The sequence below is a fragment of the Venturia canescens genome, chromosome 2 (assembly GCF_019457755.1).
Source record: "Venturia canescens isolate UGA chromosome 2, ASM1945775v1, whole genome shotgun sequence".
Lineage (NCBI taxonomy): Eukaryota > Metazoa > Arthropoda > Insecta > Hymenoptera > Ichneumonidae > Venturia > Venturia canescens.
In genome coordinates this window covers 11610351-11625912 of record NC_057422.1, presented here as the reverse complement: position 1 = coordinate 11625912, position 15562 = coordinate 11610351, and the positions used below count along the sequence as shown (strand labels likewise).

At 35.1% G+C, this 15562-nt stretch overlaps 2 protein-coding genes across 6 annotated transcripts; one reads left to right on the top strand and one right to left on the bottom strand.

Annotated features, from left to right (window-relative positions):
- Positions 1–795: 795 nt before the first annotated feature.
- On the top strand, positions 796–3395 carry LOC122405821 (centrosomal protein of 63 kDa-like). Its single transcript, XM_043410827.1, has 4 exons — positions 796–1021; positions 1368–2031; positions 2259–2389; positions 2468–3395. The coding sequence occupies exons 1-4, from the start codon at positions 987–989 to the stop codon at positions 2943–2945; spliced, it is 1308 nt and encodes a 435-aa protein (XP_043266762.1). The 5' UTR covers positions 796–986; the 3' UTR covers positions 2946–3395.
- tho2 (THO complex subunit 2-like protein) lies at positions 3148–14397 on the bottom strand. Of its 5 annotated transcripts, XR_006259827.1 has the most exons (26): positions 14165–14397; positions 13870–13913; positions 13329–13420; positions 13042–13155; positions 12811–12926; positions 12580–12710; positions 11960–12339; positions 11627–11805; positions 10530–11122; positions 10084–10318; positions 8859–8976; positions 8293–8455; positions 7963–8144; positions 7360–7644; positions 6968–7276; positions 6344–6601; positions 5555–5964; positions 5211–5340; positions 5017–5122; positions 4806–4846; positions 4607–4720; positions 4447–4507; positions 4075–4136; positions 3579–3663; positions 3421–3485; positions 3148–3294 (listed from the first exon to the last, which is right to left on the bottom strand). XR_006259827.1 is itself a non-coding variant. In XM_043410825.1 (25 exons), the coding sequence occupies exons 1-25, from the start codon at positions 14227–14229 to the stop codon at positions 3264–3266; spliced, it is 4281 nt and encodes a 1426-aa protein (XP_043266760.1). In that variant the 5' UTR covers positions 14230–14397; the 3' UTR covers positions 3148–3263. The 5 variants fall into 5 exon arrangements, 3 of the variants coding, with proteins under 3 accessions (XP_043266760.1, XP_043266758.1, XP_043266761.1); XM_043410825.1 differs by lacking the exon at positions 3579–3663 and having other exon boundaries at positions 4607–4717; XM_043410823.1 differs by lacking the exon at positions 3579–3663 and having other exon boundaries at positions 14165–14396.
- Positions 14398–15562: the final 1165 nt, after the last annotated feature.

Sequence of the window (15562 nt, the reverse complement as noted above, 5' to 3'; positions counted from 1 at the left end):
ATACGTTATTGATTTTTTTCCTTTTCCACTCCTATTACTTGGACATAAGTAATAAAAGATCCCTTATCGTTGGCTTGAAATGTTTTAAGTGTGCGACTTAGAGTTGAAGCTCTGGTTCTTCTGTGATTGCGACCTCATATAGCAAGGGTGATCTGATGATGCTTGGTCTCCTGATTCGATGTCTGTTTTGGGGTCATTATTCTCGTCGTTCTCATCACCGCCACCACAGTTTTTCCTTTTCTTACTTTTGTTTTCGGGATTAATTTTATTATCTTTTTTTATTTTGTTTCCCCATTTCTGCCGAATCAATCTTGTCGTTCGAGGGCTCGATTTTTGTTTGGTTGGTTACTTGACCACTCATTTTTCCGCACGATGCTGTTGGATTTAGTCGTCGTTTTTGTATTCATTTTTGTCTTCACGAAAATTCTTGAAGGAATTTTCCTAATTTCTCACCTCGTTTAAATGTTGCATGTATTTATTGTCTAAATATATTACTTTTCACTTGTCTATTTCTATTTCTTGTCTATTTTTTCACTTGTCGGTTGATGATTACTAAGTCAAGATGTAGTAACAATAAATTTGATTTTGTACTTTTTTACTTTGATTTTGCCAATTAGTTGATCGAAAATGCAGCGCACATGCTACCCGCTCAAACTCTTGAATTTTTTTACCGACGCAAACGACCGTGGCTACATCTGTGCTGAACATTTAGAACCAGATCCTGACGTTAAGCCACATAACGGTTGAAACCGTTGAAACGGTTGAAGCTTATCAACATATATATATATATATATATATATCAATCGCGTTATATCATTATGCGAGTCACGGAAAGGTTTGGGGAGATTGTACGTTGATTCATTCAATTAATTGTAATAGCAATCATGTATTTTCAATCGAACAATACTATCCATTAATAGAAATAAAATTCGTTTAGTGTGTATTTTTAATATTTAGTAAAAAGAGAAATAAATGAACACAGTATAATGGATGGCGATTATTATTCAGCTCTCTATACTTGGTGAGTAAACAAACATTTCGTACGGTCCAATCAAAATTTTTCCGGTGTATTTGTAAAATAAAAAAAAATAAATAAAACATTCGATGAAAAAAAGATCTAATAAAAAATGATGCTCCAAGTTGAAAATTTCGAATCTTCGAACGAGTACGATATTGAAATGATTTATTTACTTTATGTTGTCGTGATATTGAAAATGAGAATTGCTGGCAATGGATTTTTTGTTTTTGTATTGATTGAATAGTTGAATAATTTTTTTGTTGTCGGACCACTTCACAATTAATTGTAAATAGCGACTCCATCCGTGACAACAGATTCTGGTTTGTATTTTTGTCTTTCAAATTTAAAGGTTTGAAAAATGTGGAATAATATCAAACGTTCGGACCCATCTCCGTCAAAACCTTGTAAATGCTCTGAAGAGCAAGGATACTACTCTGAGCAAGGACAATACCTCGCCAAAATCAGCAAAACAATATGTTTATGATTTGCTCATCGCTGAATATTTATGGAATCATAGTTACACATATACATTGTCAGTATTTGCCAGCGAAGCTCCCCTGCTCGTCAATTTTTCCAAAAACTTGCCCAACTCTGACAGTCCTGACCGAAAAGAGAAGCTGCAGAATGACTATGTGCAACATACACTTGAAACCTTAGGAATTCAGCCCCAGGACTTGGTCGGCCAGCACGTCATAAAAGAATACACGGATGTTGATACTCCACTTTTGCTTGCAATTCTCAAATGCTTGAGTCAGTCACTGTTTAATGCCAAAGATCAAAACAACCTTGACCGTTCAGGGCAGAGTAGCAAACACAACTGCGAAACACAGACGGATGGAAATTACAAAAGTTCATTAGAATATTCCAAATTGGCAATGGCTAAAAAAAAATTAATTCAACAGAAAGAAATATTTGCAGCTGAATTGACTCAGAAAGAAGATGAATTGAGAAGACAAGCTTCTGTTATGGAACTACAAATGACAACGCTCAATGACAAACTAGCCAGAGCTCAGGTAAATTGAATTTTTTCTCATTCATGAATAAAGAAGAAGGATGCTGTATTAGCAAAGTGGAAACGTTCCAAAATTGCAATAGATATTGAGATATTTTGTGAAAATTTAAATTCTGGTTTTACCAGAAATTTTCATTCAATTAAAATTGGGTGATAAATTCATTTGGTCCAAACGAATGTTATCTCATGATTAATGAGTTAACTAGTAAAAAACTGTTATTTGTTTAGAATTTGATGCATTTGGTGAATCTCAAGGAGAAAAAGTTGTCCGAGGACAAAAAAGAAGATGATCGCCGGATTTATCGTCGAGAGATTGAATTGTCAACGAAAGAAGATTTACTCGTTCGAGAAGCAGAGAGGTGAGAACTCGATAAACCCGTAAAATCTCAGATCCTCGATCTCTGAGTCGTTCTAATCAATTCAATTTTCAATTACAGATTACAGAAGGAACGGGACAGTTACAGAAAATTTGAGAGTGATTTGAAGAAGCTTCAAGACGAATTGACAAAAGTAAAGAAAGAACTTCCAACTCGTGAATCCGATCGGAATTTGAGTTATAAAGACATGCAAGTGCAGACCGATACGAGTCCTGTAGACTCAGAAAAGGCGACATTAAATCGTGAACGAGACGAGCTGATGAGTCTAATAAGGGTACAGCAATCACGAATAGAGGAATTAACAAAACGGACTGTTTCACTATCGCGACAACTCGAAGAGGCACAAATAACTAAGAGACCATCTATTGAGATTCCAACAACGGTAGTAAGATTTTCAAAAACAAGCACTTTTTTGAGTGAATCGAGTTCGACTGAGGATATCTTACATGATGCGAAAATGCGGCTCCGTCGTTTGGAGGAAGAAAGTCTCAAAGCGGATCAGTGTTATTTTAACTGTATAACAACGTCTCCGTTATGACGTATAATCATATGAATATCACAATTTTCATGTCATTAGAAGCATTACGAAACAAAAAAATACGAAAACCGTCCAAATATTTGTCGTGTGTACCTGATTTTTATTTTTATTTTCTCTATTTTTTGGAACAATACTCATGGAAATGTAATCAACGCCTTTTTTTGTACGTTTTATTGTATAAAATTGGATGTAATACTTGATATAAAATGTATTCACTATTGATCTTTATTATTTTGAATTCTATTTTAATTACATACAACATTCAATCAAACGTATCATATAAAATGTAAGTCAAATTCCATTCGTCGTTTTGTAACATCATCTTCGTTTTGGATCCGAACTTCTCCTAGTACACCATAGTTAAGGAAATCATGTGAACAACTATTTATCCGACGGATTAAAAGCAAAGATCGATAGTTTAGATAAATAATAAATTGTTAGTCAAAATCATTTTATATGTTATATTAAAGGATATTGTTTGTCCCGTCCTTCGCGACCTTCCCGTTCGTGAGCGCGTTCCTTCGTGTACGGTGATTTTTCCTGCAATTAAAAAAATGCAGAATTGAATGTTCAGTTTATTAAGAATATGATTTCGTGACAATTGCTTTATTCTTTGTGTTATTTTTTCAGTACTTGTTAGAGTCGCTTAATTCTCTCGACATTGTTTCTGTCTTCCGTTTCGTCTTTTCGTCACACCCGAGACCGATGCCTTTATCAACTGAAGAGCCAAGTAATAATGTTAAATGAGTTAAAAAGTCCGTTCGCTACTACCATGTGTTTTTATGACGTGGATCGCGACCATCACCAATTTTGACTCAATTCTAAATTGGAATTTCATATTGACAACCCGCAATTTGTTACGAACCTTGTAGGAATAATGCATTGTGAGAGGAATGACAAAAAGAAAATAAAAATTAAATTACAATTAGTTAATGGGATATGTGCATGAAGTAATTCAAAATAATTCACGAGAAGGAAAAATTTTTTAAATCACAATTCCAAAAAATGCTTGTTCAATCGGAAACTCCTCGACAAGCTTCATAATTGAAATAAAAATCAATGAAAAATATCAATTTGAATAAACGGGAGATTAAAAAAAATGAATAAATAAATAAAGATTGATACGAACCTTGCTATAGTGATGTTTTTCTCTGTGCTCCGGAAGATCACCATTTTGATGGGTTCCTTTCGCTGAAAAACGAAGCCCTCATGAGAACATTCCTCCACAGTCGCCAGGAAGCGAAAATCAATTGGCTATTTGCGACAAGAGTGTTCACGAGTGGGTCACGGATTGTCGATTGTCAAAAAAAAAACAGGGAATTTAAAAAAAAATGAAAAAAGTGTACAGATCTGAAAGAATCTCAGAAAATAAAAATCCTTTTTATTTATCAAACGAGTTCGTTTGATCCGTGTTTGGTTCCAGAAATTGTAGGAAAATAAAAAAACGAATGCAAAGCTCGGACGCGCTTTTGTGTGAGGAGAATTAAAATCTGTCACCAACCCCTGTCGTCGTCCTTCCTTCGTTTTTGTTCGGCAGCCACTGCCGTTTCTTCGGTACGATCCTGCATATTCATTCAAAAAACCATTTTTTTAATTTTACAAAGGAAAAATCTCATGGAATAATCAAAACTTCTCAGTCCAATTGTTCAAATCAAACTAACCCTCTTTCGGCTGAGTTTTTTTTCTCTTCTCAATTCTTTTTGTTCGTCTCGGACCTTCGCTTTGGCCGAACGCTCCTTTTTATCGACGACGACTTCGGCTCGACGTCCTTCCTGCTAAAGGAGAACGAAAACTGCATATTTATCTGATTCATTGACATGTCAATGGCAAACTAATAAATCAGCGAAAAAAGTCACCCACCTTCGGAATGCTCTCAACTTTTCTTCTCTTCGTTTCGGAAACTAAGAATTGAAATAATATACAAATTAATTTTGTGTACATTCTTGAATGTAAGAAGCGAGGGTCCATTTTGGAAAGTCGATACGAAGAACAAATAGTTTTCTAGATTCCAGGAATGCTCAATATCGAATAAATTTTTTTTAATGGAACATATGATTGGAACTTCTTTTACCTCTTTCGGGCCCGTCCTGAGGAGGTCCGGAACTTGCGCTACTGTTTGATACACTGGATAAATCTCGATCCAAATTATCGACTCCTCCACTATAATAATGTTCCTCCTAAATTGACAATTGTTGTTATTAACTTTTACAACACAAAATACTTTATTCCAATAGTTCATTTGAAAAGATTTCAATTTCAACCCACTTTATAATATTTGCGATCTTTTTTCTCAATGTTTTCTTCTTCCTTAATTTCTTCCTTTTTCACGTGTTTTTCTTTTGCTTCCAGTGTTTCCTTGGGCTCTTCCTTTTTCCGTACTTTCTCGGTGATTTCGCTATGCCATTCAAAAAATTATTGTTTCATTACTTTACGTTTTTATTACATAGTTCATTAATTTTCATTGACATTTAAAATTCTATTCCGCTATTTTCTGGAACGGTTTACTGTCGAATCAGAAAGCTGATTCAAGTATTTTCATTTGATGAAAAGAGTTGATGTTCGATCAACAAATTGATCAAACATATATTTGAGTAAAAGTAACGACTTACTGATGAACTTGATTAGCGACGTTGCGTTTTTCACGTTGTTCTTTGCTATCCTTTTCGGCTTTTGCTTCACCGTTCGAAACCTCTTTTGGTACTACCCCATTGCTGACTTTATCGTTGCTATCATTGTTCGTATTCTCTTGTATTTTTCCAGTCTTTTCGCCGACGTGATGAAAATCTGATTCACGAATCATATTCGGTGCTCTCGCTTTCAATTGTCCGCTGTAAGAGGTCGCGAGAACGTGCAAATCTTGCCGTTGTCCACGTTCTTCCTCCCGTACTTTCTCGACTTTACGCTCGAGAATGGATGAAAGTTTAGAAAGCACCGGAAAGTGTGGCAATATTTTGATAAGTATTATCAAAGAATTCCTAATTTGAACGTAATCTTTAGAGTCCAAACATACTACGATTGCCTGAAGAAGAAAAATAATTTACCCGTGATTAAATTACTGGTGCTATACCAACTAAGAAAAACAGTTTAAAAATAGTTTCGTGTAACGAGTGAAATACAAAAATTCTATCGAGATTGAGATTCAACACGTATGCTGGTCAAATTTTTATATAGAGAATTTTTTAATTGCGAAAAAAATTGAAATCCTACGAAAAATACACAAATCTATTCACAAATGAGGAAATTATTAACACAATTCGAAAACAGTGTAAATTATGGATTTCATTTGAATTTGTTTACATTGAAAAATGAGTAGAATAGCGCTACAAACGAAACTCATGGTCCAACATAAATATCGATTTCACCATTCTGGTTTGTAATTTGTAACATCAGTAACTTACCTTCGTAATTTTATAATGCCACTTGTGGCAGACGTGTCGGTAATTTTCGAACCCGACCATATCATTGGCTTCGGAAAATTGATTACTGACGCGAAATTTCGTCACGAAGCCAGGGTAATTACTACATTCCTTATCGAATATCGCTTTCTCAGAGTGCCATCTCATTACTGTTTCGAGCATTGCACACAGGAACCGTCCATAACGATTCGCCTCGTTTTCGGTGCAAGAAGTTACAGAGTAAGTTATATCACAAAAGAGCTGTAAGAATAGAAAAAAACAAATTAAGCATGTAGAGTCCCCGGTAGGACTAGCAATAAAATTTTAGAGAACACGTTTCTGAGTTATCAGGTCTGAAGACAATTCAACACGCACGAAATTCAGTTTAAAGTAAAAACTAATTGATCATTTCTACGTATAACTTGGTAAAAAAAAAATCAGTGAAATGTGACTTTTTTTTAAATATTTCCAACAATGAGAATCTCATTTGTAGTCATAAGTTTACGATGCCTTATGAAGAATTCAAAGCAATATTAAACTTAATGAATCGTTGAGCTTACAAGTGTAGCTAAATAATATTTCGCATGAAAAATCTTATTTTAGTAACACTCAAAGAATTTGACTCACTCTGTCGTAGCAAAGTAACGTTGAAAAATTCGCAGTCTTGAGTGAATGAATGGTGTGTACGAATTTAGCGCAATACATTGCATCGACGGTAGTAAAAGTACATCGTGGGAATAAGCAGAGTTGTAGAAACTGTGTGATTGTTTCGTTTTTTGCAGATTTTGCACTTCTCGACAGAAACCAAGAATCTTTCTCTTGTCGTAGATAGGCAAATACTTTTTCCACGTGTTCTTCTTGTTTTCTCTTCTCGTCCTGAAGCTTTTCGATTAACGTCCCACAACGCTCTTGTTCTTTTTTCACTTTACTGACGTTCTGCAGTTTAAAGTTGACACAATTTGATAAAAAAGAACGATTCGTTTCATAAAAATCAAGGAATGGTAAAAACAAAAGTTTACCATTTCTTTCGAGTCCGAAGCTTGAGCAGCTTGTTGCTTCAGCTTGTTAATCTCTCGCTGATAACTCTCCACAGGAACGAATAAATCGTACATCGATAAGGACCAGAATGTAACGAGAAATTGCGGAGATATGTCTTCCCAAACTTTGAGAGGGTGCAAAGGACGAACCGATTGCGCAACCGGTGCCATTACGAATTGAGCGGCTTCCGCATATTTAGCTTGTTTCATTGACGTCGACATTTTCTTGTAATTCGGGTCAGCTTTCCGGAGAGCATCATATTTGATCTGACAGAAAAACGTTCCATGGATTATAGAGAAAAATTGATTTTAACACTAGTAAAGGAGCTCCTATTGTGAAGATGTTACCAAAGTTAAAGATATTTTATACGTATGCCAGACAAACGGAAATGAATTTTCGAAGCTCGGGTAAATTATTTTCAAATTAGGTAGTTGCATTCGCAAATAGCAATTCTACAGTTAGTTTGAAAATGCAAAAAATGAAAATCTAACGAAGTGAATTTATCGATATATCGGCAGCGTAAACAGTTTTATCTTTTGCCAACTAAAATTTGGTTTTTAGAAATAGAAAGAATATATACTTACGTTTATAGCATGTGCAAACATTGGACGTGCGAGGAAAAAGGCAACGTCCGAATGTATATGATTGTCTTGGAGCATTGAGTGTATGGACGGGAGTCTTTCGACATACTCGTCGACTGTCATCGTAGAGCCCAAAAAAGTTCCGAATTGGACGAGGGTGTCTTGGCACTGGTCGTATAATTTACCTGTTCGTAAAATAAAAAAAAAATTTGACGTAGAATTCAAAGGCAAGGAAAATTTTTGAATTTTTGAAAATTTTTCAAAATAGTGGAAGCGAAGGCGAAATTTTTGTAAAGATACCAACAGACTATTGATTTTGGAGTAATTACTAACCAACAAGTTTGAGATGGGACTGATCAGTTTCACGATAAACTACACAGTGCTTCTGCTGTGCCATCAATAAACAAAGTGCTACGGCCAAATCGTGTTCTGCCAAAGTCTCCTTCAATCGTTGCGATGATTTTTTTGTATTTCGTACTTGACCGAAGTAACCAGCCTGGAAAACACATAAAATATAGGATGGAATATTATCCGTCCTCGATTAGATATCGTGCTTTATAATCTACTGGAATGACACTGGGTCTTGAAATTATTTTTCAAAGTTGAATAGTAACTCATGACCAAACCCCAAAAGTTATGTAATCAGTCTGTAGTGGAAAATACTTAAGGAGAAACATTAAATTGAAATAACAGTGAGTCGAAAATCTGAAAAGGAAATTTGGAATTCTAAAGCTCTAGTAAATTGAGAGAATAATTAAATAAAATTGTTCCCTGTCGGGGATGATACTTTGGAAACGTGGTATTTTAAGGTAATTCGGTAACGAGTGAATAAATCCATTCGAACATTCGAAACGAGTCGTGAACGAAACCCCTTGTCCTTTAATTATTTCGAATTTTACCTCGTTTTTCAAAAGGTCTCCACCGCCCATCGCGTCGAGTTGATCGGCAGTCATTTCCTCAGCTGCTTCAATACCCGCCATTTTTTGTACTATTTCTTTGAGAATAAGAAGATCCAAGCTGCAATTTATAAAATAATAATCAAAACGAGTTGAAAAATGAAAAATTGTGAAGTTCAGTGTTACTCGATTCGTAATATCGTCACGAGTCTAAGATCGCACTGTTTCAACTTGTGAATTTTGCAGATGAAAATTCGTGGCGAAACCGAAGGGTCAAGAAAACTTGGAATCTAAGAGTAAAAGCGGAAGCAGGGATAACGTGATCCTCGTAACTCAACGTCCACTGTTTTATGTTACGAAAAATCGGATCGAAGTTTGTTTATGCTGATTTTAGTATTTTTTTTCGTTTGCTTCAATTACACGTTCCTTTCTCACTTGTCCTAAACCGTCTTGAATTTACCAATATTTTTCTCTCGTGATAAACCGGCGGTTATTAGCCATTGTTCTCTAATACTTCCGTAAGTAAAACGTCTCAGGCCAAATACGATTGAGCCTGAAATGAGAATTGTTAAGCTGAGTCAAGATTCGAATGGAGGTATTCATTCGAATGTCTGATGATTGATGAACAAACCTTTCAAGTATTCATTGTGTCTTTGAGATATTTGGACGGAGTCATCAGTAGATCGATTACAATTCAAAGTCTGTACAATTTTCACACTATTATTAACGATTGGCCCAAGATCCGATATATTGTTTGTACGGTATGTTGATCAGTTGCTGTCAAAATTTTCGACCTGTGTCTACGAGATGTTTCGTCTTGGTTCACTTCATCGAGAGCACATTTTCATAAATTTGATATTAATCATCATTTAATCTAAGCACAGCAATATTCTCAATCCGTTTCGTCTCAAATTTTCCAAGCCCTTGACCGCACGGGTGCCAAATTCAACTCCGAGTTTCCCAGGTCGAATGATTGGACTCGCTATTTATTTATATATTTTAAATGTAACTGGCACACGATTGAATCTGGTAGGAAATAAATATCTGAAGCTGGTCTCTTCCGCAGGTAGTTCAATCGAACGAATCTTCGAGTTGTTACGATTTGGAAAAGTGTTAATTCTTTCCAAGAGCCTTTTTCCTTCTCTTTTGTTTCTTCATCTTCGCCTCCACTACCGACGTGACAATTTTTCGAAACATTTTTCACGCGCATCCAAAAAAGGCGACCTACCTTTTTTGTGCTTTTAGTTGATCCGCAACGTACTGAAGGAGACCAGTCAATTCGATGTTATATTTTTTGAAAATAGCACCGCAAAACGAGGCTAATGACTGTAACCACAATGATATGCTTGTACCATCATGTTTAAATCTGTCTCGATCAGCACCGGCGAGAGCCTCGACCAAACAGTAACCAAGCACATCGTACGAGATATTTGTTAAATATTTTAGAGAATCGACGACGGGACCTGGGGAAATAGAAAAGATGAAATACATTTTCATTATTATCCTCTGCTGTAAAAATTGTATAATTTCATGATAATGAAAGATGTCCAAATCTCAACGAATTAAATCGCCACGCTACAATTGCAGATTTGCTGTTTGCATAAGATTTCCATTAAAGTTTTGATTTACACTAAGATCACACTTAGGTGCAGTATTTACAAAGTAATATCTTACCTATAAGGTTGTCGTAAAGTTGAATTTGAATGAGTACATAATCGAATAAAACTCCTGGCGAAGAATGAGTTAACTTTCCAATGGATCTTCCGACCGGTTTAATCGTTTCTTTGCTAACACGTTTCATGATTGATTTGATTTTCTTTTCAGCGTCCGCGCGTTTCCTTAAGAGGGCCGCATGTTGTTGCGGCGTGTCGTTTTTCCAACGCGCATAAAGTGCGTAACGATTTTGATACGGATAATGTTTGAGGATGTTCCACATTTCTTCAGCGACACAACAATTGCAGTCCATGAATGAAAGCGATGGCAACAGTGCCCCATCGAGAATCGTTAGAACATCGTAGTAAAGAGTATTCGTTTTGTCAACAAGTTGCTTGCTCGCGTCAATCGGACACTGTTTTATCGCTGCGTGACACAACCTCATGATTTTGTACATAAGAATTGGATCATGATGCAAATTCGGACCGAGTATCATCAACATTGGTAATAATTGTTCGTGAATACTCTGCAAGTTTTCCATTGGTTTCGGAGCTAATGTACTTTCAAGAGGTGGAACCTTGCGACCTGGCAATTTTGGCGAAATTATACAGTGCCTGAAAAATACGATGCATCAAAAATTTTATAAGTCAGCAATACGAATTTACAACTGTATTTTTGCCTGGGAAAACGTATAATTTTGAACATCGACTCATTTGCCATTTAGTAAATGATTATCATTAATTTTGGAAAAATTTAAAGAATATTGCAAACTGCATTTTACGTCAACAGGTGACGCACGATCGATTCAACATATTTTAAAATACTTTTCCTATCCGAATCGGTCCCTGACGATTGTTCGGAAGATTGAAGTACGATTCAATCCATCAACAAAATGAAAAACAAAGATTTACATTTTTTCTTCTGTAAGCTCTAGACTGTAATTTTATTTCTAGACTACACAATGTTTCGCACGTATGCTGTACAAAATATAATGAAAAAGTCATAATTATTTAGTTGAGTATAAAAAATTACAAAAATGCATGAAAATTTCAATATCGTAAAGTTCACCGTCCTCATTTTTATCTGCAATTTATTAATAAAAGATGTATTTAACTCACTTGCGATAGACTGGTTCGATGAGTGACTGAATCATTTTGCACAAAGCCAGTGCAATGGGTCGTTGATCAGTGAAACAATGATCGGGCAATCGGTTGAATAAATTTTGAGCTACTTGCCAAGCACCGATCTCTAACAAAGCCTCGCACAGTCCGAATTTTTGATTACTCCCGTATTTGTCCTAGTTATGTAATAATTTTCGAATTAAAAATGTTCAATGGAGAATTGAAATGAAAAAGTTACGATTTGCGTATTCGAACACTCCAACTCGATAGAAATTAAAAATAAAAATGTCGATTTGAATCGTTTTCTTCCATTCCCTTTTTCGCGCTCACCTGAACATTTTCCTTTTCTTCTGGGACTTCTTCTTTGTCCTTGGTCGAAATGACACTCATTTTACGTACGTATTCTTTAGCCTGTTTCATTGCCTGAGCATGATCTTTAATAATACTCTTGTCATCTGGGACGAGCCAAGGCAAAATATCATCTAATTCAATAACACCGTGTTGTAACATCAGTGCTGTAACTTTTTGCAATGAGAATGGCGTAGAATCCGCGGTCGAACGATATTTAAAGCCAAGAACTTCGCAAAGTACTTGTTGATCGCTCATATATGAACGAATAAGTGGTATGAAAAGAGCGTCGTCCTGTGGCCGATTTTCGAATGTTTCCAACAATATGTCGAGGACTCTGTTGGGATCTAAATTAAAATATCCTGAAATGCAAAAAATATCGCTTGTAATACGAACAATGCTTATTATTATTGATAACTGAATAGATGATGAGCTGAGCACTCAAAATTGTAGACTCTAAATGTGGAACCTCGAACAACTGAAATATGCCTTAAAAATGCAAGAGTTTCCTCCTCAAAGAAAAAACATCTTATAATAACGATTTTTCTAAGAGGAAATCATTCCCTCAATAGTTTTCAAGGAAATCGCCGGAGAAACTTTACCGATTAGTGATTTTACGATTTCCAAGATTCCGGTAACTCCTTCGGCTGGTCGATCTTGATTTAATTCTACAATAAGCTTAGAGTATCCTTCGCTCTCCTCTCTAAAGAGGTTGAACTTTCTCTGTTTGTAACTGCAATGAAATGGAAGATTAATAATCATCAGTTCTTTGGGAACATCCAATTTCACCATTAATTTCTGAGACATTGGTTTGAGCGCAACATTATACATACTAGAGTTTTGTTTTCACTTTGATAAACTTTGTTTGAAAATTTCGATTCTTGAGCGTCCCTACGTCCTGAAGAGTCTCGATTTCCAGACGTTCCGTCAAAATCCTATCTGTCAAAAACTGCAAAGGGAGAACAGCTTTTATGAAGTCTCTTGTATGATAAAACACGTATAGAAAAATCAAAAGGATATAACTTTTTTCAGACAATCACCTTTTATAAATACTAACTAATTACCTTTTCGCATTCTTTTACGATGTAATAGAAATTATTTCTTTCGTCATTCTGGGCTTCGGCATCTATGAGAGTGAAAATATCTACAATGGCTGATGGGATGGCAGCATCGATGCTCTAAAAAAGCATACCACAGTTTTGTGATCAAAATCTTGGTTCTAAATACAAATATTATTCAAAGTTCAACGTCAACATAATTTCTTTTTAGTGCAATGACTAGTAATCATCACTATACCAAAGCTTTACTACATTTGTTCACGTTTGTTATCATAAAAGGAAAGAATATTTACAACGAGTTCTCCAAGAGTAGTAACTACGCTGTCCTTCTTTATGCTTCCACGAACTCCGTTGGATATTAATTCGTATAAACCTCGTTTCCATTCTGAAATTCAAGTACAAATCAACATTAATAACTGTACTCTCAATCTACAGACAAGTTATTTGGAATTTTCTATGAAGTGGAAAAAAAATTCTTAAAATAAATAAACTATATTCGTTTGACTTGGATCATTTTGAAATGGAAAAAGAGATTTTTTAATATAAAATGGATCTGAAAATTTATGAATGTTTTTGTTTGTAATAGACATTTCACGATTATTGGATACTGACGAAATACACGACTTTAGAGAGACTTTGTTCTGGAAATGAAATGAGGACAAAAACGTGGATACGACATGGTTATAAAACAACAAAGAAAAGCGAGTTTCTGCAACAGTGTTATGAGCATGTTTATCGAATCGTGTTTATAGAACCAGCTCAAACGAAAGAAGAAAAAATGGAAAGGACAAAGGGAACCAGATACGTAACGTAAAAATCGTGTGTAAAATTCACCTGGAGCGTCACCTTCCTTATATTTGTGCTTGATTATCTTGAGGCTGCAAACAGTTGTTAATCGTGAATTAACTCTTCAGTAGAGCGCAAATAAACGGAGTAGAAAGAGATATTTTAATGTTGCGACGATCGTTACTTCACAGAACAGTACGACGAAGAGATATGAATTTCAATATCGAAAATAACTCTTTATCGAGCCCTTCAACTCCGAACTTTCGATAGATGCAAACTCTCGTTTATTTATTTGCATTTTACTTCTTGTTTTATTTTTTTATTTTTTTCATATACCACTTACAAATCATTTTTCCCATGTTTATCCCACGTTTTCCACATATCTGAATTCCACGATTTACCGGCCATTATAACAAATTATAATACAGATTTTTTTTCTTATGTTAAAAACCACCGTATCAACATCGCAGGTTAACAAGACTCCATTAGACCGCTCTGCTTTTATGCGTGTTCTCAAAAACAAGGAGCAGTCATTTTTGCGACGCGGTTTCTTTGTGAAAACGTGAAAACAACGCGCGCGCCTACCCCCCTCTATATCCACTTTCCACTGCACGAGGTGGATTGATACATAGATACGTTACGCAAAATAGAAAACATATGACCCTCGTATCATTAAATCCAACTAAATCATGACATTTTTATTTTTTCATTTGTTCTTTATGTTTGTTGAAGAATTGACGATGTTTATTATACGTTCTAGCGTGGGTTATTTATCACGTGGATCCGTTCTAATGGAACGAACAGAACGAGAGTTTTGATTGGTTGCCAGATTTCTCAAAGTCAACAGCGATTGGTCCAAAACATCTGGACAAAATAAAATTCAATTTCACATAATATTTGAATGATAAGAAAAATAATCATCTGACCATAAAAATTGTTTGTACATTTCTATGAAGTCATTTCTTGGTGCAATGGGCCAGATTTTGTCAGCATAAAAAGTAGAAAAATGAAAAAACACGAAATTTCTGAAAAGGTAAAAAATGAATGAGAATCTAGAAAATAAGAGTTCATTTGAACGGATTTATTGTTCCCGTAGGACGTAGAAACTTCTATTTTTATTTTCTTTTATTTTACATTTCTTTGCATACAATAGCATTTACGTTGAGCCGATACTCCGCCGTCGCTCGATTATATAAAGACATGGCTGGAATATTTTTCTTGGTAATAAATATTAAATAATGCGTTGATTTGTATTTTCGTTCGTCGAACGTTTTCAATTACAAAAATATGAAATTTTTAAACAATAACTCCTCGTATTTGCAGTAAGGAAATGATCATTTCCAATCGACTTTGCGAAGATGAGTTAGATTTTCTTAATTAACTATATAAACACTAGAAATACCCCAATAAAAATTTACAACAATCGAGCATCTTTAGAGAATATAATGAATAAAGCGTCTTCCATTCTATTAATTTTCTTAAATCTAAATTGCACATGGTCGTATTAAATAAAAATTCTTCAATATTTGTCTAGATTAATAATTTCACGTTAATTTAACATTCGGAGACGATGCATATTTTTTTTTTAGCGGTTTTCCTGTTTTTATGTATTCCGCAACCGGTGATTTTACGTGGCCAAATTTATTGGATGGAGATGCGCGTTGAGTTTTAGGTGCGATCTCACACTTAGTCACGAAAATTTTAGGCACATATTTTTGTGGCAGAGGAATTCTGGTCTTAC